Source organism: Dendropsophus ebraccatus, chromosome 5 (genome assembly GCF_027789765.1).
Source record: "Dendropsophus ebraccatus isolate aDenEbr1 chromosome 5, aDenEbr1.pat, whole genome shotgun sequence".
NCBI classification, from domain to species: domain Eukaryota; kingdom Metazoa; phylum Chordata; class Amphibia; order Anura; family Hylidae; genus Dendropsophus; species Dendropsophus ebraccatus.
The window spans coordinates 158,096,732-158,119,869 of NC_091458.1; the positions used below are offsets into that span (position 1 = coordinate 158,096,732).

Sequence of the window (23,138 nt, forward strand, 5' to 3'; positions counted from 1 at the left end):
TCTCTTTGTATTCCCTAGATTGTATATTGATCCTTGGGCTGAAGGTACAGATAGAAATCAATTCAGTACAGTCTCACGGGAAGGGGAAGGGGGGAGGGCAGGGACGGTAACAATGTACTGTTCATTTCAGGACCGTTAAACAGGTCGGTGACCGTTACGATGGCTCTTTGCATTGTAACTACAGTTTTCGAATCAACGCCTCCATCTATTCCTCGAAGCTTAGTTTACGCTGCTTGTAAATTCATCAGTGACCAATAGTACATGATCAGAATACAGATTATGCACAGTAAGAAATGGCATTCAATGCTTAAACTCAAGTGAATCACATATGTTTTTTGCTATAGGATGAACTGCAAAATTCTGTGAGGTTTATTAAAAAAAAAAAAAAAACATAATTAATTAAAAAAAAAAAAAAAAAAAAACCATCGCGCTCATCCTATTGCAACATGGTGCTATCAGCTTTGATTCTTTTTTCATTTTAAGTTAACACAAATACAGTTCTTGTAATACAATTCCATCTTTAATTTCAACAGATGCTTTTGCATGTTGACTCCAGTCAGACAAAATTTGTGGGGGGAGGGGGGGGGGGGGGGGGGGGAGAGGGGGTCTGGGTGGGCTGATGGCAGCTGGCATTCATTTTTTGAGTGGCTGGTAAACTGATGCGTTCGGGTCCAACCCAGATGAGCTAGTCTCCACAAACTTGGAAGAGTAGTGTGGGGAAACTGGGCTTAGGGTACTTGTCCCTGCAGTGTATGCAATGCTGGGCATTACAGCCATTACTTCTGCAATCTTCTGTTTGAGGTCTTTGATTTCTTGATCTTTCTGAAGAATTTGTCCTGTAGGGGAGGCGAGAAAAGGGAGAGAGGCTGTTAGTATGAATGCAGTGGCCTGGAGACCATTGCTACCTCAATAACCACCTGCTCTCTATTGGCCGCCAGTACGGGACCATAAGGGGAATTCACAGGTTTGCAAAAAACTGTCCGTGCAGACTGTTCTACAGACCGAACCTTTGAGCACCCCGCATCATAATGCATCACAATGCCGGGAGCTCATAGATCCGATGCACAGAACAGTCTGCCCCTTAGACTGGAATTACATGTGCTACTTTTGTGGCAGCTTCTTAGCACAAGCCAGAAGCGGCTTATAGACAGAGTATAAAGAACTCTCAAGTAAAGACGAGGGAATCTACAGTAGAATCCAAGCTGGATACGGTCATTAATCTCTAATAAGTTTATAGGGGAGAAGTCTTCACGCTGTCAGTTCAGGGTAACAAGCAGGTACAGTAACTAGAGATGAGCGAACCTGGAGCATGCTGGAGTCCATCCGAACCCGAACTTTCGGCATTTGATTAGCTGGGGCTGCTGAACTTGGATAAAGCTTTAAGGTTGTCTGGAAAACATAGATACAGCCAATGACTATATCCATGATTTCCAACTTCAGCAGCCGCCGCTAATCAAATGCCGAATGTTCGGGTTCAGATGGACTCCAGCATGCTCCAGGTTCGCTCATCTCTAACGGTAACACCAAAGACCTCCATGGGTGGTAACACTTTATCCAGGTCCTTACACAGACGTTCGGATTTCAACATCTGTGTTGTTGCTGCCTATGTGCCTCATATTATAAAAGTGTCTTGCAACTACCACAATGCTTAGGGCCCTATCACACGGAACGATAACCGGCAGAATAAGGCCGGTAACCGCTCCGTGTAATAAAGACAGCGATCAGCTGAAGAGGGGCCTTCGGCTGACCATTGTCGTTGCTATATGTAATAGGTGGCGCGGCCGATGGCCGAACCAGTCCCCAAAGCCACAGTCCGCTCAGCAAATTACTGGCTGTCGCTCTGTCCCATCTCGGGCAGTGATTGGCGGAGCAGCCAGTCACTTCAGAGACAGGACACGAAGTGTGAGCTGCAGCTGCGGTGACCGGGTAATGCCATAGAAAATAGAAAGACATGAGCAAATCTGCAGTAGGAACAAAGTAAAGTGCTTTATTCCTATCTGCATTCTGCTCATCAGGCTGCGGGCTTTGAAGTCTGCTCCTCCCCAGGTGCTGGAAAACAATGGATCCAGTACTGGGAAACCGAAAGGGCAGGACTACTTCCTTCAGTGCACCAATCTGCCCCCCCTTATCAATATTCATCCGGCAGCCTTCAGTAATGGTGCAGGAGACAAATTCATTTGCATATAAAAGTCAAGATTTCCAGAAAATAACCTTCATCTTCAGCGCCCTGTGGGCTATGGGGACATTATAGGCAGGCCACTGACAATCAGTAGCCAATGGGCAAAGAGGAACTGTTGCTCAAGAACATCAAGGACTACTGAGCTCTCACACACACTGGAGAGGAATAGTGTGCAGAGCGCATAGTCCTAGTTATTGAGGCTGCACAGAACAAAGTGATAACATTCTTGTTTAGATTCTCTGTCCACCACTTTATACTTACCCTTAGCAATGCATAAACCTATTGAGAGTCTCCCTAAAGCTGCTCCATGGTATAACTACATGTGGCACCAACCCACAGTATATATGTGGGTGAATATGTACATATTATATACGCATGTGCACATCTTGCCACACAAGTCCGACAACCGACTACAGAACAGAATAGCCTAAATACCCTCTACTCCAATCCTATGCACAATATGTCACACTCTAAACAATGGGGGGGGGGGGAGCAGCATTTCTCACAACTTCTTAGCCGCTTACCTTGAGCGATCTCCAGCTGTCTCTTTGCATCGCCGAGCGCAGAGAATAGATCCAGCTTGATTCTGGTTTCTGCACTGAGGCTATTTTCTAAGTGCTGTGTTTTATCCTGCATGGCTGACAGTGCCGACATTAACACCTCTGTATCTTTTTCATTTTCTTTGTATTTTCGCAGCTCCTGAAACAGAGAACACATTAAAAAAATGGTAAAATACTTCTTGGAAAGGTCTTCTCTTATAACCACCACAGGCACATTATATGGAGACCTACCTACACTTACAGCAGTAATATAATATAATTGATTGAGAGATTGATATTGAGATTGGTATGGAGACCACCAAAACCACCATATTAAGTGGCCCTTAAGTATATCCAACCCAATTAATACTATGATATGACCCGGGAAACACTACAGCCAGGTATCCATCGACAGACAGCTGTTTTGGGGTGTTGCCCCTCATCAGTGTGGAGCAGGATTCTGGCTAGGTGGGAGTAGAGATGAATTTTCAGGTTCACTTGAACTTGAACCTTCGTCATTTGTGGGAGTAGAGATGAATTTTCAGGTTCACTTGAACTTGAACCTTCGTCATTTGATTCCCAATGCCTTCCCGTTCCATAGGGAAGGTAGACAGTCCGAGTACCACCTGGAAAACAAGGATACAGCCTAGGTAATAGGCTGTATCCCTGTTTTCCAGGCGGTACTCCCTGGAAATAGGCTGTATCCCTGTTTTCCAGGCGGTACTTGGGCTGTCTCCACCTTCCCCACGGAACAGGAAGGCAGAGGTAATCAAATGACGAAGGTTCGAGTTCGAACAAACCGAAAAATTCCAGATGTTCGATCATCTCTAGGTGGGAGCAATTCCTAGTACAGCCATACAGCAAACAGATCACTGATCTCACGGAAACCGGCCAAAGAAGAAACTGTTGGCTTAATCCAGCTGTCGGATATCCTGTTTTTTTGAGACTCATAACTGAGGCTTTATGGACCTTTGTGCATATTGATGTTTCCCAGTGGGCAATGCTTGAAGGATTTCACTGTATGGAGCGCTTTAACCAGCAGCAGACAAGGTCTTCTTTGGCTGGTCTCCCTGAGATCAGTGATCTGTTTGCTGCACTAGTGAAGTAACAAACCTTCAGCCTTCCAGCTGTTGGAAAAATCACAGTGCCCATCCTGCCTGGATAGGTAAAGCTTTGACTTTCCAGGCATAACGGGAATGATATTTTTGCAACAGCTGAAGGACGCAGGTTCCCGATCCCCATCGTAATGGAATGACGCACTTGTGAACATCTCTCTTCTCATTGTCTATAAAAGCTGCTGCAGGTAGCCAAGCAGTGTTGACCATCTCAAGCAGCTCCAGAACCGGGCAGGTGTGCACATGGGTCTGCTCAGGATCGGACACTTAGATGAGTATTTCAGACATTTGGCTCCTAAGGTTGATGGGCAGCCTGCAGACACGTGCCTATTTAAGCCTATTGAGAGACTATGAAACGGACTGGTTTTGGAGAAGCTTTGCATTCAGAGGACATCCATTATATATGGAGAAAAGAGTATCTACCATGACTACCTGTACGATGGGGCATTTAATACATTGTAACACTCTAACACTAGAAAAGGCTAATACTAATGATAAACACCAGTTAAAAGGTCCTAAATAATTCAGCAGTGAATGATGTATTAATGATGGGAGGATGGCAGAACTTTATGAACCTACGTCAATGCAAGAAATAACAAAAAGCTGTTGTTGTGTACAGTTTTTCCAGATTCCGCTAACATCTTCCTAAATCCATCCCCATCCACTTTATACTTACGTCAGCTGTAGCCGCTGCTCTCCAATGGAAAAAAAAAATATATATTGCCTGAGCACTTTGTTCTTGGTATGGATAAGACGCACTACTAATGTTCATGATCCTCTTCCGCTGGGTCATTTTGTGAAAATTTACTTTGTATTCATATGATGAGGGAATTTTGTGCACTGGGGGTGGCAGGTTCTCTCTGCACCCATCCACCCCGCTGCCTCCTTATGAATATTCATTTGGCGCTGTGCCATGGCGCAACCCGTGGGATGAAAATTCAGGAGAAAGCAGCAAGCGGATCAGTGCAAGGAGGGGTGTAGCATTGCCCTCCTCCCCAGCACACAAAACCTTAACATGACAAAGCGGATGACGATAACAATGGTACATTAGTAGTCAGTGTCCCCTGTCCTATAAAAACATAACCGCAGGTACATCCTCTTTAATCTTACCCACGGGTAGAACGGCGCTGTCACGGGGGAAAGCCGGGTTTTTTTTTAACCGCAGCCCTGTTCCAGTGTACGACGCAGTTCTATCCACAGGTATCGGGCCGGGGCTAAAGAACTGGAGGAATCCCCCGTCCCTCTATGACGCGGCTCCATGGATTCTAATGGAGCCGTGACATAGAGGGAATTCCCTCCCACTGGGGGCGGCCCGGACCGCCTCCAGTGCTTCAGCCCCGGCCCAATAGCCTAGATAGAACTGCACTGTACACGGGAATCAGCGCGCGGTTCAAAAAACGGACCACGGCACCAGCTTCCCCATGACGGCGCTGTTCTACCCGTTCTATCCTCATTGTACATACTCTAACTTTTACAAGTCTATAGCACAATATTCTGGAAGCGGAATTTAAATCAAGTGAGGGAACGGAGTGCCATATCCTAGTAAAAATGAATAGCAGTAATTTTCACTGGGTGAAATCCGCTGTGATAAGCTACCCTGAGGGTATGTTCACAGTACGGAATCCGCTCGCAGTTTCAAGCAGAGTTCGCTTTAAATTCAGTGCCGATTCTGTAATGTGAAAATACCCTGAAACCACAAAAACAAAAAGGCACCAGAGGGCTCCCACCCCAGACGCAGCTTGCCTAAATTGCGTGAAGGAGGAGGAGAATGGCAAAATATCCACCGGGTCATACAGTATATGGCAGCCATGTTTGAGAGAAATACAGGAAGAATTTTCAGAATTAAACAATACAAGGTAAAAAAAAGGAATTGCTGGAAAAACTATATATATTCTGATTGTTCTTCTAGCTGCTATGGCATTAGATACTGTACCTGGACTTTCAGCTCCAGTTCCCTTATCTGGTCTTCTTTCAGCTTCATGTCTATTGATAGCTTTTTACATTCACTCTCTAGATCTCTGATTCGACCTCTTAATGTTTCTGTACATTCACCTCTAAGAAAAAAAAAAAAAAAAAAGTCTGTGTGAGTGACCAGAACAACACAAACTCCATCCATCCAGTTCTATTAACCGCACTACTGTACCTGTTAGCGGCAGCAAAAGCGACTGCTCTGGCCGCCGTGGCTTCTTCTAACTTCTTCCTCTTCTTCTCCTCCATCAGCTGCTTCTCTACAAAGGCCCGAGCTTCTTGCTCCGCTTTCAGTTTCTTCTCCAGCTGACTAATTGTCTGCTTGTCCTTCTGCTTCATCTGAACTGCATTATGCAATCTGAACAAAGACACAAGTCGACAAATCATTGGAATGTAGAATAAGACAATGCCCGGTTCGCTTGGTACGGTTTCCTGAAGACTCACTTGTTTTGCAGCAGCTCGTTTTCCTGTCGGAGCTGCCCGATTTCGTTTCGAATCCCCCGCTCGGTGCTTGTTAGTACACTGATCTGACTGCGGAGATCCTGTTCTATCTGCCTGCTGCCCTGCAAGTCTGCTTTTAATTTCTTTACGTCTTGTTCCAACCTGAAATTAGGCAGAAAATGGTCAAACCACCAAGAAATAATTTGATTGCAGGTTCTATCTACAGTCAGTGCAAGAAATTCTTTTGGGGCGGCACGTCTGTGTCGAGGGTGGTGCGCGTAGTAGGAAAAAGTTCCTATAGCATCATGAAAGTTCAAATCTCGGCACTCACCATTTTCATGCTTCCAGAAATTTTATTATAGAAAATTCAGATTTTTTTTACAGCGGTAAAAAACAGGACGTTTCGGCGTCAAGCCTTCCTCAACTTTTCACAGTTGAGGAAGGCTTGACGCCGAAACGTCCTGTTTTTTACAGTTTTTAAAAAATCTGATGAATTTTCTATAATAAAAGATTCCTAAGATTTCTGGAAGCATGAAAATGGTGAGTGCTGAGATTTGAACTTTCACTATCTACAGTCAGTGTCCTCCGTACTGGTTATGGCCATTCATAGCTTGCACCCACTAGTGACAAATGGGGATGGAGATAACACTTGGCCACTTGAACCCAAACAAGGTTTTTACTTGACAATGAAGTGCTATCTCTACAAAGACATTTAAAGGAGAAGTCCAGCAGTTTTAGAAATACAGCATGGGCAGGGGGGAATTTGATAAATTCATACTTACCTCTCCCCATGCCTGCGGTTAGTGGCGGGAAAGGTCTCTGGGATCTCCAGGGTGTACAGTTCACGACCCAGCTGATGGACTGGCCGCTCAGCCGTACAGTGACAGACGGGACGCCACTCCTTCCGGTGGGGGGGTCCCGAGGCCGGTCCAGACGCTCACCGCGGGCACAGGTAGGGATAAGTGCGTACTTATCAAATCCCCCAGCCAGATTTTCAAAGCAACTTGACTTAATGACCATTCTAAAAATCTCATTTAATGCCTTATTCTTGTGTCCACATTAAGCTTCTAAATCACAGGAGCAGATAGGTCCTTTTACACACACAGATTTCTCGGCTGTGGGGGCTGCAAACAAGCGCCGTTCAGCAACTCATTTGCAATGCCTTTACACAGCACAAAAAAAAAAACGGGCTGCATGAACAATCCTTGTATTGCTCATGCAGCCCTGGGAACTGACAGCACAGAAATACAGCAGTGCCTTGGATAAGGAGCATAATCCGTTCCGGGACGGCGCTTGTAATCCAAATCCACTCTTAAACCAAAAGCAACATTTCCCATAAGAAATCACTGATCTGCAGACAATTTGTTCCACACCCCCAAAATAATGATTTTTATTCTGAACAACATTCAGAAACAAGAGAATCTGTGATATATAAGTTACTGTACAGTATAGCAGCATGTGGTGTATAATGTATAGTAACCGTATAACCCTGATAACACTGCAGCTGGATATGTGATATATAAGTTACTGTACAGTATAGCAGCATGTGGTATATAATGTATAGTAACTGTATAACCCTGATAACACTGCAGCTGGATATGTGATATATAAGTTACTGTACAGTATAGCAGCATGTGGTGTATAATGTATAGTAACTGTATAACCCTGATAACAGCAGCAGCTGGATATGTGATATATAAGTTACTGTACAGTATAGCAGCATGTGGTATATAATGTATAGTAACTGTATAACCCTGATAACACTGCAGCTGGATATGTGATATATAAGTTACTGTACAGTATAGCAGCATGTGGTATATAATGTATAGTAACTGTATAACCCTGATAACACAGCAGCAGCTGGATATGTGATATATAAGTTACTGTACAGTATAGCAGCATGTGGTGTATAATGTATAGTAACTGTATAACCCTGATAACACAGCAGCAGCAGCTGGATATGTGATATATAAGTTACTGTACAGTATAGCAGCATGTGGTGTATAATGTATAGTAACTGTATAACCCTGATAACACAGCAGCTGGATATGTGATATACAAGTTACTGTACAGTATAGCAGCATGTGGTATATAATGTATAGTAACTGTATAACCCTGATAACACCAGCAGCAGCTGGATATGTGATATATAAGTTACTGTACAGTATAACAGCATGTGGTGTATAATGTATAGTAACTGTATAACCCTGATAACAGCAGCTGGATATGTGATATATAAGTTACAGAATCACAGAGCTGTGCAGGAGGACAGTGACAGATTATAGCAGCAGTGTGTATAGCTGAGTGTAAGTGCAGGTACATTCTAGCAGGAATGGGGATGATGGGAAACACAAGGACTGACAGAGACTGCAGGGAGTATGAAGAAATGAGCAGGGCAGATGTGGGCAAAGTATAGCAGCACTCTCTGTCCGGGGAGAGAGGGGTAACAGCTATGAAGAGATTACCTCCACAGTCTTGTCCCCTGATGTAAGCCCCAGCCTGAAGTGGATCTGCCATGATTTGGAAGGTGAGGGAGACTTCCTGGGGCAGAGTACAGGGCTGTAGACCCCGCTATGCAGACCATGCCCCTCCCCTGCTCCCACCCAGTACAGGGAGCTCTTACACCAAAGCAATGCTCTTACACCAAGTTACAATTCTGAAAAACTGATCTCTTCTTGCAAAATGCTCCCAATCCAAGTTACTCTTAAACCAAGTTACCACTGTATATGTATCCAGTTTCTAGACCACAAGTACATTCTATACTTAGCAGCCTGTATATCAGTATCTGACTTCCCCCGTTACTCGCACCGGCTATGTCTTCAAGCCCCGCCTTCACCAAATGTCAAATCATTCCAGAGAAGGCGGGACCTGAAGTTATAGCAGCGGCAGGAGGAGCAGAGAACCAGATGCCGTCTCGGCTCCCAAGCAGCGTGACTGGCAAGTCTAGGCTGCTGCTTGTGATCTGGAAACTGACAGCACAGTTATATACATACCCCATACCATTATCTATGCTGTCAGTTTCCCTTTATCTTTCTCAGCCGCACAAAACCCAGTTTACACAGGGAAACGTGCGGCCGATAACGCTAAATTTTAAGCAGGTTCCAAACAGTGATTGCTGTCACTTTTACATGGGCCGATTTTACATCCGCTTCTGGCTGATAATTACGCTGGGTAAAAGGACCATTACACTGCTGGCAGATCGGTACAGTAATCCAACATAAGTGGGTTTCACACAGTCTGACCAAATATAAACTTCTCTACCCGCTAAGAAAAATTGGGGTAGACCATGAAAGTTAACTTGAATGCAGTGGTGGCGTGCTCAGAACATAAGCTAGAATGCAGGAAGGATTCAACGCAGATCTAAAGAGGATTGTTCGTGCAGGATATGGGAACTGTGCAACCCCTATGACCACCTGAATAAAGGAGTCACAGTATACAGTCCGGTCCTGTCATACACGGCCATGGGACACATACATAAATTCTGACACGTAAAAAAAGGACCGGGACTTCCTGTGTTTGGTCTTTTTTTTTGGCACAGAGGGAACACGGACCACAGTTTTATCGTATGCACAACAAAGCTTTAAACATGGAAAACTGAATAAAAAAAATTGAGTATATTGCAAAACCCCTTTTAGGAAACCTGTATTGTAACATTTCTGAATAAAGCGAAAATAAATGACTTTGTAAAATAAAGCTTGAGGGGTTAAATCTAGTCTCTCACAGGATTTTGTCAGTTCTTGAAAAAAAAAAAAAAAAAAATTTCAAATCTTGATGAATGCAAAACTATTAGGGTAGCGAATCTAAGCTGGCCACCTGAGTAAAGGCCCTATTACATGGAGCGATTATTGGCCGTATTCGGCCGATAATCGTCCCGTTAAATAGAAGGCAAAGATCAGCCGACATAAACGATGTCGGCTGATCGTTGCAGTCGTTTGTCTTTTAACATGTTGAAAGACAAACAATAATAGCAGCGATCTGCTGCCCTCACTCCGTGGAATAGGAGAGGCGGTGGCAGACTGCCGCTATACTCTATCTAGCGATCACCTGGGCAGCCCCCTCGCGGCCCCTCCTGTAATTACCCGCTCGCTGCCGATGAGTGTAATAACGGGGAACAAGGAGCAAGTGAGTGCTGACAGCGTTCGCTTGTTCCTCTATGTCACCGCGTGTAATAGGGGCTTAACGTTAAAGACCAGGCCATAATTTTATTTGTCAATCTGTAGTATTGTTCTGATAGGCGGGTGCCCACTGATGGCTCACATTAAAGCCAATGACAATGGCGCCCATGTATTCTACTGCTGTATTTCATACCTATAAAACTACAGACAATTATTAATCTCATTCTCTGAAAAAAATTTGAAACTTTTCCCCAAGACAAATCCCTTAAGAGCAGTTCCTAAGGTTCTCAATAAACCCCACTGACACCAACACAACCCCAAGGATTCCTCTTAACCACCTACATACATAATTGGCATTGCCACGTTGATAACCTGTACTATAAAATTAAAAAAAAAAAAAAAAAGTTATCCTACTTTGTGCACAACAGACAAAGAAAGTTTGCTCACCTTGCCTAAGTGGAATAAAAATAAACAAATATGGCAATTTTTCATCAGAAAACCCCACTACGTGTGAACGCACCGTACAGGATCGGCAGCAGATTTGATGTTGTGTTCAGTTATTTAGATGAAATCTGCTGCCGATCCTGTACGTGTGAACGCACCCTAAAGCATTACGAAACTTCTTAGCACCAAGACAGGTGACAGTGACAGTGAAAATGGAAATGTTCTCTACAGTCCAGTCCACAAGACATTGTGTGACGGAAAGAAACCGTAGAAGCTTCTGAGAAATATAAATCATAAAGCGTTTAATGACAGGCTTCATAGCTGCATGAAGGAGAAGACGCCATTGGAGGGAGAAGAATGATGGGTGAACGGATGAGGTCAATGTTATTCAGCCATAGAAAGGTAAGAGAACAATGGGACATGCACCTGAGAAACTACCGTATTTTTCGCTTTATAAGACGCACTTTTTAGCAAGAAAATATCTTGCTAAAAAGTGCCTATGTCTTATATACAGGAGACAGGGCAGCCCGACACAGTCAGACCACCCTGACACCTTCCCTGATGGTCCGGAAGGCTGCATCAGCTGTGCAGTCCTCTCTCTTCTCCTGTCGGTACTGATCAGTGAGATCAGTGCCCGGCAGGAGAGAAATCGGGAGGGGATATACACGGCAACCTGCTGAAGGACCTTCCGAAGCTGATGAACCCTCGGTGATGTCAGTCAGTGACATCAGCGAAGGTCCTTCAGCTCACATTCCCGCAGGTCCTACATTAAATGGTCACGTCTAGAGATGAGCGAACCGGGTTCGGGTCCTAGACCATCTAAACCCCAACGATCTGTATTTGATTAGCAGTTGCTGCTGAACTTGGATAAAGCTCTAAGGTTGTCTGGAAAACATGGATACAGCCAATGACTATATCCATGATTTCCACATAGCCTTAGGGCTTTATCCAAGTTCAGCAGCCACCGCTAATCAAATGCCGAAAGTTCAGGTTCGGATGCACTCGAGCTGCTCCAGGGTCACTCATCTCTAGTCGCGTCTAAGTACAGAGCAGCAGAGGTATGTGTGTTACCGTGTGTGTGTGTGTGTGTGTGTGTGTGTGTGTGTGTGTGTGTGTTGATATAACATTGTGTGTGCTTGTGGATATGTTTGTACAGCTGAGTGTGTGTGATACAGCTGAGCTGAGAATGTATGGTGTAGCAGAGCTGAATGTGTAGCTGAGCTGACAGTGTATGGTGTAACAGAGCTGAGTGTGTGTTGTGCATGCAGCAGCTGTATATGTGTAGGTACAAGGCACTGTCATTTGAATAAACTTTGACCCCTTCACTGCATTATCACTTTCATGACCTTAGACAACTAGGGAAGTTTAATTAGCATAAAATATTTTTTTCCTGTTTTCAGTGGTCAAACCAGGGGTGCGTCTTATAGACAGGTACGTCTTATAAAGCGAAAAATACGGTACACCCATAACAATGGCTGCCATAAGCCTATTGTCACTGTACTGCAGTCAAAGTCTTTACATGTAACTTATTAGTTCAAAATAAAGTGTCTGCCCATAACACAAATATATATTTTTATATAGGTCACAGGGAAATGCTGAAAATAGGGATTTGATCAATTCATGGAAGATGTTACAGGAGAAGTCAGCTAATTGAGACCTGTGTGAGTCAGGGATTTGATCAAGTCACTTACTTTAAGGAAATCGCCCCACAGAGAAGTTATTTTAACATTGTCCATGAATTGATTAAATCCCTATTTTCATCAATCATTTTCCTGCAAGATAGAGTATAGAATATATACACATACATACAGTGGTACCTTGGTTTAAGAGCGTTTTGCAAGAAGATCAGTTTTTCAAAATTGTGACTCCCGGTACTGGGTGGGAGGGGGAGGGGGGAGGGGCATGGGCTGCATAGCGGGGTCTACAGCACTGTACTCTGACCCAGGAAGTCTCCTTCACCTTCCATATCATAGCAGATCCACTTCAGGCTGGGGCTTACATCAGGGGACAGGACTGTGGAGGTAATCTCTCCATACCTGTAACCTCTCTCTCCCCAGACAGAGAGTGCTGCATGTATGTGCCCACATCTCCCTGCTCCTTCCTTCCTGCTCCCTGCAGTCTCTGTCCGCCCTTGTGTTTCCCATCCTCTCCATTACTGTGCAGTAATTTATAATATCACAGATTCTGCTGTTTCTGAATGTTTGTTTCATCTGTTTTACATGTTACTCAGAATAATAAATTATGTTTGGGGTGTGGAACCAATTGTCTGCATTCCTATGATTTCTTATGGGAAAAATTTGCTTTGGTTTAAGAGTGGATTTGGATTACAAGCGCCGTCCCAGAACGAATTATGCTCGTAATCCAAGACACCACTGTGTGTGTGTGTGTGTGTGTGTGTGTGTGCACAAGTTACGGTCTTCTACCAGGGGCCCAGAATACAGTCCAACGCCATGTTCCCACATAGTATTAGGCCATGTTCTCCCACAGTATTGTGCAACCAAAACCAGGAGTGGATTGAAATCACAGAAAGGTTATGTTCCCACATTGTTGGAATTTAGTAAATGGCCGTCATTTAATGGCAAGTAACGGCCATTGTTTTGAAATAACAGGATTTGCCATTAAATGGCAGCCATCCACTCAATTTCAACAGTGTGAACAGAGCCTTTCTGTGGTTTCAATCCACTCCTGGTTTTAGTTGCAAAAATCCCAAGCGGGAACACAGCCTAACGGTGCATTCGCAAATGGTTAAATAAAACTCTACGTAAAAACAGCTTCCAGCGCAGTTTACAAATCAGTGTGGTTTACAGAAAACACCAAGTTTTCAGCTCCCACTTCAATAAGGTGGTTTAAAACTGCAAGAACAGCGCTGGGGGGAGGACGGACTATTTTTACACAGTGGCAGCTCACACTGAAAGCAGTAAGGATGGGTTCACACTACGTTTTTGCAAAAACTTTTAAATTAAAAAAACTGATGCATTTGTGTGCATCCGTTTTTCCATTGACTTCAATTATAAAAAAAAAAAAAAAAGAATTTTTTTTTTAAATGTACACAAAAAACGTAGACCAACTCATTTTTTCATTATTTTTTTTTATAATGGAAGTCAATGGAAAAACTGATCAAATCAGATGCAAAAAAAAATTTCCATCCGCTTTTCATCCTTTTTTGCAAAAAACAAAAACAAAAAACAGCATAAGGGTGCGTTCACACCTACAGGATCCGCAGCAGATTTGATGGTGTGTTCAGTTATTTAAATGAAATCTGCTGCGGATCCAATAAGTGTGAACATACCCTAAGAGCTTGGGAGCATCCAAAAACAGCTGTACATTGAAAACCAGGTAGAGAGAAAAGAGAAAAAACACACATGCCGATATGCGAGCTGTCTTGAAAGCTTTGCATGCAGTTTATACCTGTGGTTTTTATTCAGGTGAACATACCCCAATGCAGGTTTAAAACCGATCCAGTCAATAAATCTAACGCATAGGAGGAACCTGACTATATACAAGATTATACAGGAGCACCAAAGAAATCACAGATCAGCAGCTATCCCCATGTGTCTCAAGATGCTCGATAAAGGCCGCGTCAGCTGAATCATCAGAGCTGGGGGGGGGGGGGGGGGGGGGGAATTCTTGAATTATTGATCTGTGCGCCGTCACCAATGCCCTTTCTATAATGGTTGTGGAATTGAGATGAACCATTGGCCATAGTGGAAAGTGATCACTCGTGTAGGGGAATGAAACACTTCCTGCCATGTTCCCCACCAGAGATCAAAACATTATGGATCCCAGCGTAGGACCCCTCTGATGGGCAATCAGGAGGGTGAAAATGAACAACCCTTAGAGGAGAGGTGTGGATACCAAAATGAGTACAGATTCCATCCTAAACATATCCTCGGTCTGGGGTCTTGGCTCACAGCCATCCCACAGGTCCTGAAGGACACAGCACAGAAGGCACATAATACCGTCATGTAGCAACAACGCAGAGTGCTGCTACTGCCCTGGTTTTGTTGGCAGAGGCCAATGCAGGAAGCTACATACATTGCGCCCTCTACTGGCAGGGTACTGGATATTGTAAGACCTCAAGGGAGCAGGGGTAGGGAACCTTGGCTCTCCCAGCTGTTGCAAAACTAAAACTCCCATCATGCCTGGATAGTAAAGGCTAAAGCTTTGGCTGTCCAGGCATGATGGGAGTTGTAGTTTTCTCGAGGAAGATTTCTCAACACTTTTAAAAGACAGTAACACACGCTTCCTCGCAGTGATCATGTGGCCAGGTCTGCACGAACATCACTAGACTCTTCTTGCAGCCTTTCTTTAATCAGCCATCGGACGCACATCTAAAATAAGGAGAGACGTGCAGCCCCGGACACACTGATGTGTGCGGGACCGCTCGCTGCAGCAGTCCCGCACACATCAGTAACCCAGGCAGTGCAGGAACGTATATGTACAGATTACTGACCTGACAGGAAGGGGTTAAACCAACATCATACATACGGCCAAACTGTGCTCCATGCTCCCTCTGTGCCGATTTTTTTTTTTTTTTTGAACCGAGAAAAGACAAAACGCAGGGAGTCCCTGTCCTTTATGCGCTCACACAAAGAGAGAGACACCTGTTCATCATGCAGGTTGTATATCACCTGAAGGCAATTAACAGGCCAATTATATTATTAACTGTTGCTAATTATATTCTCAGCTCTGCAGGTTACCAGGAGACAATGCTCTGTGTTATGTAACAATTCAGTCAGTATAATGTCACTGTGTGGTAACAGAGGTTTTGGTGCTGTGCGACAGGAGAGCTGACCATACAATGCAAGCATCCCCAGGATTCTCCGTTACTGAATATAGATGTCCATGCGAACAGAGAGACACCTAGTGGCTCTATGTAAAATGATGATTTTAACATAGGAAACACACTATAAAAAAATAAATAAACTTGCAATCACAACCAGTTTATTTCTTAAAAAAAAAAAAATTATAATAAATAAATATTTATATATATTTGTGAAAGTGCCTCCAAAATGACCCAGTGGACCGCGCAAATTTTGATCTTAGTGTTTTCGTTTTTCCCTCCTACCCTTCTAAGAGCTCTAGCACTCTCAGTTTTCTATCTACAAGCCATGTAAGTGCTTGTTTTTTACAGGAATAGTTGTACTGTGTAATGGCGTCATTCATTCTACCATAACATGTATGACGGAATCCCAAATATATTATTTATGAAGATATAAATAGGTGAAATCGTAAATAAGAATGCAATATGGTAACGTTTGGGGGGTTCCTGTGTCTACGTAATGCACTATATGGTAACAGCGACATGACACTATTATTCTATAGGTCAGTCTGAACACAACCATATGCAGGTTACACAGATTCTCTAATGTTATATATATATATATATATATATATATATTTTTTTTTTTTATGAAATCCTTTTTTTGGCAATTAAATATTAATAAAATGGGCCTATTGTGACGCTTATAACGGTTTTTCACCTACGGGGCTGTATGGGGTGTCATTTTTTCCGCCATGATCTCTAGTTTTTATTAATACCATATTTGTGAAGATCGGACGTTTTGATCACTTTTTATAGATTTTTTTTTAATATATAATGTAACATAAAATCGGTAATCTGCGCACTTTTTCCCCTCTTTTCGTGTACGCCGTTTACCGGTCACAATGACGCTTGTTATATTTTAATAGATCGGACAATTACGCACGCTACGGTATATTATATGTTTATCTATTTATTTATTTTTATATGTTTTATTTATATAATGGGAAAGGGGGGTGATTTAGACTTTTATTGGGGGAGGGGCTTTGGGGTAGTGTGTTAGTGTTTTGAACTTTTTTTTTTTTTTTTTACACTTTTGAAGTCCCTTTGGGGGACTTTTACATACAGTACTTTGATTTTTACACTGACCATTGCTATGCCATAGGCATAGCATTGATCAGTGTTATCGCCGATCTGCTCATTGAGCCTGCCTGTGCAGGCTCAGTGTAGCAGATCGCCGATCGGACCGCACGGAGGCAGGTAAGAGACCTCCAGCAGTCCGTTTCAATGATCGGGACAGGGGACTCCCCCTGTCACTTACACGCAGCGTGTCATTACCGGTGAGGTCCCGGCTGCTGTTTGCAGCCGGCCCCCACCTGCTATGAAGCGCGCTCCGCTCCGGAGCACGCTTCATAGCGGGAGAAACACCCAGGACGTAAGGTTACGTCATGGGTCGTCTGGGGGTTAAATAGGGCTCTCGGGAACAGCCCAATTGCCAAGGTAAAGCACATTTAGGTGTTGATCTGTAAGAGAAAATCCTCAAAAGACTTAATTTTTCTGTAAACTCAATGGAATTATTAAATATCACGTGATGTCTACAGCTGAGAATTGCTAACAAGTCACTAATGACTAGACAAGGGATGGGAGATTGGAATACTACAGCAGGACAACAGGCTGGGGTCTCACACACACACACACACACACACGAGGGGGGGGGGACCCCGGCTTACATGCTGGGCACTTCCATTTATTATGTGTTCTGGACACTTATCTCACTTAGTGCCTGTTTACACTACGAAATTGTTGGCAAAATTCTGAACCCCCGGTCTGTGAACTCTGCGACGAATCCCATCTGCTCTCTCTTTCAATGGGAGGCCTTGCACGTCCCTCTGCTCAAATTGACATGTCAATTTTTTGAGCGGAGAGCAGAGGCACGCGAGGCCTCCTATTGAGAGAGAGCAGATGGGATTCCTCGCAGAGTTCACAGACCGGGGGTTCAGAGCGGAATTTTGGCACTGATTCCGTAATGTGGACAGGCCCTTACGGGGCAAGGCTTCTCCTTCCTGCTGGATAGACTGGCCGTTTCCTTGATGCGGTTTTACAGCATTTTTTAGAAGGCTGAACGTGCAAACACACCCTAAAAATTCTACTAGTGATTTTAAAACCTACATGAACTTCTACACGAGGCATGAACAAATCCGAACCATTACCAAAGGCCAGCAGTGCTGCAAGGCTGGGGTCATGTCACCAGCTGGCGAGTAACAGCAGCTCATACAGATAATAAAAACAGGGGTTTTTTTTTTAGGATAAAAATTAAAAATTACATAAACCCAATTACAAAAAGTTTCTTAAAATTGCCGGTACTATTGCTCTCTGCAAATTTTCTGTGACACTTTAAGAGTACAGACACACACACACCGTATACGCAGCAGATTTGATGGTGCAGATTTGATGCTGTGTTCAGTTATTTAGATCTAATCTGCTGCGTATCGCAGCCGTAAATACGCTGCGTATACGGTGTGTGTGTTTGTACCCTAAGGCCTCATGCGTTCCTAGGTATGCGAGAACCTGGCCTTACTGGTTTCACCTCTTACAGAATGAATCTTTGACAGCTGAACCCCTATATCCCTCAATGTGTTCGCCAACAAAAAAACAAACAAGATGCAGTGTGAACCCAGCCTTAGCCACCAGCCAAGAAAAAGCAGGGATGTGATGAAATTGCTTTTGAGGCCGCGTTCACACAGTCGTAGTTTTGTTTACATAATTTGAGCCTGATTATGTGAGCTCCGCACATTTATCTAACATGACTGACTGCGGTTTACCATGTGATTGGCATTACCAGGCTTAACCAAATCATTTGCCAAGAAAAAAAAGATCTGTAATGAAACCTGTAATGCTCAATCACATGGCAAAATGAAAATCCCAGCGTAGCCCAGGCCTAAAAAGCCAAAGCAGACATGGCCTATACTCTTATACTCCTACAGAATGCATTTTTACTGTAAATCAGACTACAATTCCTTTGACTGCTCACACTGACTTGCTGAACGTGTGGCCAGCAGTTTTTTTTGTTTTTTTTTATATCAGCTAACCAGAAGCAGACTCAGCCAAAAACAATGTTATCCAATGTCTTAAGCCGGAATTAAATACCCTTCGGTGAGTAAACGTAGCAGCCAAACCCTATGGGAATGAAGTTATGAACCAGCCTTAAAAGGGTAACTGAGTGAGCACTGAACAGCTATCCTTATGTTATCGGGACTCGCTAAACAGCCGCAAAGCCATACCCACACAGTGTCCAATCGCTGTTTGACAGTAACATTGGGCAGCTATTGATCAGCATCAGCACCAGGACATACGGAGGAAGTAGAGCGGCCATAGAACAGAGAACGTAGGACCTTTCCTGCTCTGCAGATTGTCTCATTGCCTAATAGAACCCAAGGCCATTACTCACCTTACTAATGTGTCTGGCTTACTAAGCTGGTTGTTTGGAATACAGTTCTCTGTGGGGTCTTTGTGCATGCTCGGACTTTTACTAGTGCATTTCTTCTTGTCATTCTTGCTGGATGCTGAAGAGGGGATAGTCCCATTGGATGAGCTGTGGCTCCGAGGAGATGAGTTTGCAGTCCCTGTGGTGTTCTTGTAGTTCTTAGAGGAAGCGGTGCACATGTCCTCCTTTAGGAGGTTCTCTGTGCTCCCCAAGTCATTATTTAGTCGTTTACTGTTGATATGATTCTCCATATACTCAATCTCCTGTACTTTAGAGTCTGTAGGCTGAAGGATGTTGTTGTTAATCCCCAAATTGTGTCTTTTCACATCCTTGTCTTTGCCTTTTTCTTTATACTCCAGCTCTGGTAATGTGCTGGATATCTTTTTATTTGAGGAGAGTCCATTGTGCTGTAACAGTATTGAAGAATCCATTTCAGATAAACCCTTGGCGGCTGTGGTATGAAAAAAGAAAAAAAAGTTAACACTGAATGGTAATATAACCCTGATAAAGTCCAATATCCACAAATTTCCACCTGGACAGCGGAGTAACAGGGCCTATGGTTCCCACTAAATACACAGGCAAAATCCACTGCACCCCCATTAGTGCTGCCATTCACCCCCATTAGTGCAGCCATTGGTACCTACCTTCCTCGGCTTCCCTTTCTTGCCTCTGTAACATCTGCTGCTCGGGGGGTAGCGCCTGTTGCAGGAGCTGCATATAAAACTCATTCTCCTTCTGGACTTCTTTCTGTTTTCTTAACCGCATTTTATAACTGACGTAGCTTTTAAAGCCAAAGCCCAATGTGACTACAGGATATCCAATACTGTGCAAAGAGAGAACAAACAAGACTCAGAGTTGGCAGCTAAAAGTTACACTCACACTTACACTCAGCGGCCACTTTATTAGGTACACCTGTCCAACTGCACGTTACCACTTAATTTCTAATCAGCCAATCACATGGTGGCAACTCAGTGCATTTAGGCATGTAGACATGGTCAAGACAATCTCCTGCAGTTCAAACCGAGCATCAGTATGGGGAAGAAAGGTGATGTGAGGCCTTTGAACGTGGCATGGTTGTTGGTGCCAGAAGGGCTGGTCTGAGTATTTCAGAAACTGCTGATCTACTGGGATTTTCACGCACAACCATCTCTAGGGTTTACAGAGAATGGTCCGAAATAGAAAAAACATCCAGTGAGCGGCAGTTCTGTGGGCGGAAATGCCTTGTTGATGCCAGAGGTCAGAGGAGAATGGGCAGACTGGTTCCAGCTGATAGAAAGGCAACAGTGACTCAAATAGCCAACCGTTACAACCAAGGTAGGCAGAAGAGCATCTCTGAACGCACAGTATGGCCAACTCTGAGGCAGATGGGCTACAGCAGCAGAAGACCACACCGGGTGCCACTCCGCTCAGCTAAGAACAGGAAACTGAGGCTACAATTTGCACAAGCTCATCGAAATTGGACAGTAGAAGATTGGAAAAACGTTGCCTGGTCTGATGAGTCTCGATTTCTGCTGCGACATTCGGATGGTAGGGTCAGAATTTGGCGTCAACAACATGAAAGCATGGATCCATCCTGCCTTGTATCAACGGTTCAGGCTGGTGGTGGTGGTGTCATGGTGTGGGGAATATTTTCTTGGCACTCTTTGGGCCCCTTGGTAACAATTGAGCATCGTTGCAACGCCACAGCCTACCTGAGTATTGTTGCTGACCATGTCCATCCCTTTATGACCACAATGGACCCAACATCTGATGGCTACTTTCAGCAGGATAATGCGCCATGTCATAAAGCTAGAATCATCTCAGACTGGTTTCTTGAACATGACAATGAGGTCACTGTACTCCAATGGCCTCCACAGTCACCAGATCTCAATCCAATAGAGCATCTTTGGGATGTGGTGGAACGGGAGATTGGCATCATGGATGTGCAGCTGACAAATCTGCGGCAACTGTGTGATGTCATCATGTCAATATGGACCAAAATCTGAGGAAGCTTCCAGCACCTTGTTGAATCTATGCCACCAAGAATTGAGGGAGTTCTGAAGGCAAAAGGGGGTCCAACCAGTTACTAGCATGGTGTACCTAATAAAGTGGCCGGTGAGTGTATGTCAATGTAAGCCTAGACAGCCAGCCTTCTGCAGCAAGGAGAGAGACAGTAAGAGAAGCGCTTATGGAGGTGCTTCTCCTAGCTCATTCCAGCAATCAGTGGGGGGGGGGGGGGGAAATGTCAGCCTGCTCTGAGGGGATGATTGACAGGTAGAAAGACTATTTAGTACTCCTGTACTTCCTGTCAATCCTCCCCCCCACTGCACGCTGACAGGCAGAGAGCTGTGACTAGTCACGAGCGGCTCCCTGCCCAGATGACTAGTTGCCACCCCTCTCCCGGCCTTGTGCGCCAGACTAAAGCTACTTTTCCTTTGATGTAAAGATACCAGCGCAGACGTGGCAAGTAGCTGCACAGTAGATTTATACTGTGCTGCTGGGAACCATATAAGCACAATCATGGTGATTGTTTCCCTTTAAGTAGTCAAAATCTATAGACATCTGTTGGATTAAGTGGATGAGAATCCTTATGTTTCTAGCCCAATACCAGCCCTTCCTAAGAACTGACCCCCACACCTTATAAAAAATAAGTCACTGACTAGCCATCATGGTGATGGACCCCAGCAATTCAGTACAGATGGACTCTGACCAACGGTGGTTTCCTGAATCCAATCTCAAACCATCCTGTGAGGCAGACTGGTCAAAGGGAAAGGCTGTGTTTTAACCCCGGCTGAAGTGAATCGAAGGCTAGCCCATGTGTATATCTAGTGGAAAAGTGTCAAACTCAGGCCCTCCAGCTGTTACAAAACTACAATTCCCATCATGCCTGGACAGCTAAAGAGTCGGCTTGATGGGACTAGTAGTTGTGTAACAGCTGGAGGGCCAGAGTTTGACATCCCTGATCTAGTGCATTGGGTTGGGGGAAAAATAGATACAGATAGAGGAGCCCCCTGGTGTCTTTACCTTCGCCTAGTGCCTGCTCCTCTTTACTCTATACAAAATACTCTAATAGCACAAACAGGAATGAGTTGTCTGTACGAGATTTACCAGTGTGCAGCAAATGGACGACATAGGTCTACATGAAAATTCTTCAGATCTTTAAACCTAATGGCTGCTTCAATATACACAAAGAGTATCCACAGCGAGACTGTAGGTAGACACACGCCTCTTTCTGCAGAAGGAAGACAAACAGACGGCATTAGGAAGAGAAAAAAAAAAAAAAGACAACTTTCTAGTTTTTGACACTGGGTTTATCTTTTCAAACACTTAAGGAGAGACCACCACTAAGTCAGTCAGCCCCTCATCCCCTGTCCACAGGAGAACTTTTTCAGACAAGAATATCCCCTAAATCACTTTAAGGGTATAAACCCACACACCGTATATGCAGCGTATTTACTGCTGCGATACGCAGCAAATACGCAGCAAACACGCAGCAAAAACGCAGCAGATTAGATCTAAATAACTGAACACAGCATCAAATCTGTACCAACAAATCTGCTGCGTATTTGTTGCGTATCTGCTGTGTATATGGTGTGTGTGTTTGTACCCTAAGACTGGTTAAAAAGAATTGGATATAATAGACAGAATTCCCGCAGACATTCAAATCATAAGGACAATTTCCATGTAGACAAATGTGTGTGTGAGATTATCCGCAGCAAGGACTTTCCATAGAAACATTCAAATGTCGGGGAACCAGAGAAGAAGAAGTTTCTAATAATCAAAAATGGACATAAGAGGTGATAAGCCCATAAGGAGACTACAACCATATAAACAACCTTTTCAGAAAACAAATCTCCAATCTGTGCACCCCCCACTCCCCCCCCCCCCCCAAAACACTGGCACCTATAGCTGAAAGGCAGAGGTGGGGAAAAGGCACAGCTACACAACAACCCAGGCGCAGGGTTCCTACAGCCAAAGGGGACATAACCCGGTCCAGAAGTATTGCCAAAAAGCACAGTGGTGGCAAAAAGGGGCAGAAGCGTTGCAGACTTAGGCTCCGTTGTCACCAGAGTTAGGCTATGTTCACAATATGTAAAAAACAAAAACAAAAC

At 44.1% G+C, this 23,138-nt stretch overlaps 1 protein-coding gene across 1 annotated transcript in view; it reads right to left on the reverse strand.

Annotated features, from left to right (window-relative positions):
• Positions 1–498: 498 nt before the first annotated feature.
• Positions 499–23,138, reverse strand: part of MACO1 (macoilin 1) — a 41,106-nt gene continuing 18,466 nt past the window's right edge. The window contains exons 4-11 of the mRNA XM_069971714.1: positions 22,135–22,258; positions 19,692–19,870; positions 19,012–19,498; positions 6,246–6,404; positions 5,977–6,159; positions 5,767–5,887; positions 2,704–2,878; positions 499–836 (exon numbers count right to left, since the gene is read on the reverse strand). Of these exons, the coding sequence (XP_069827815.1) occupies positions 634–836; positions 2,704–2,878; positions 5,767–5,887; positions 5,977–6,159; positions 6,246–6,404; positions 19,012–19,498; positions 19,692–19,870; positions 22,135–22,258 (1,631 nt within the window). The 3' untranslated portion in view covers positions 499–633. The remainder of the gene's footprint in view (positions 837–2,703; positions 2,879–5,766; positions 5,888–5,976; positions 6,160–6,245; positions 6,405–19,011; positions 19,499–19,691; positions 19,871–22,134; positions 22,259–23,138) is intronic.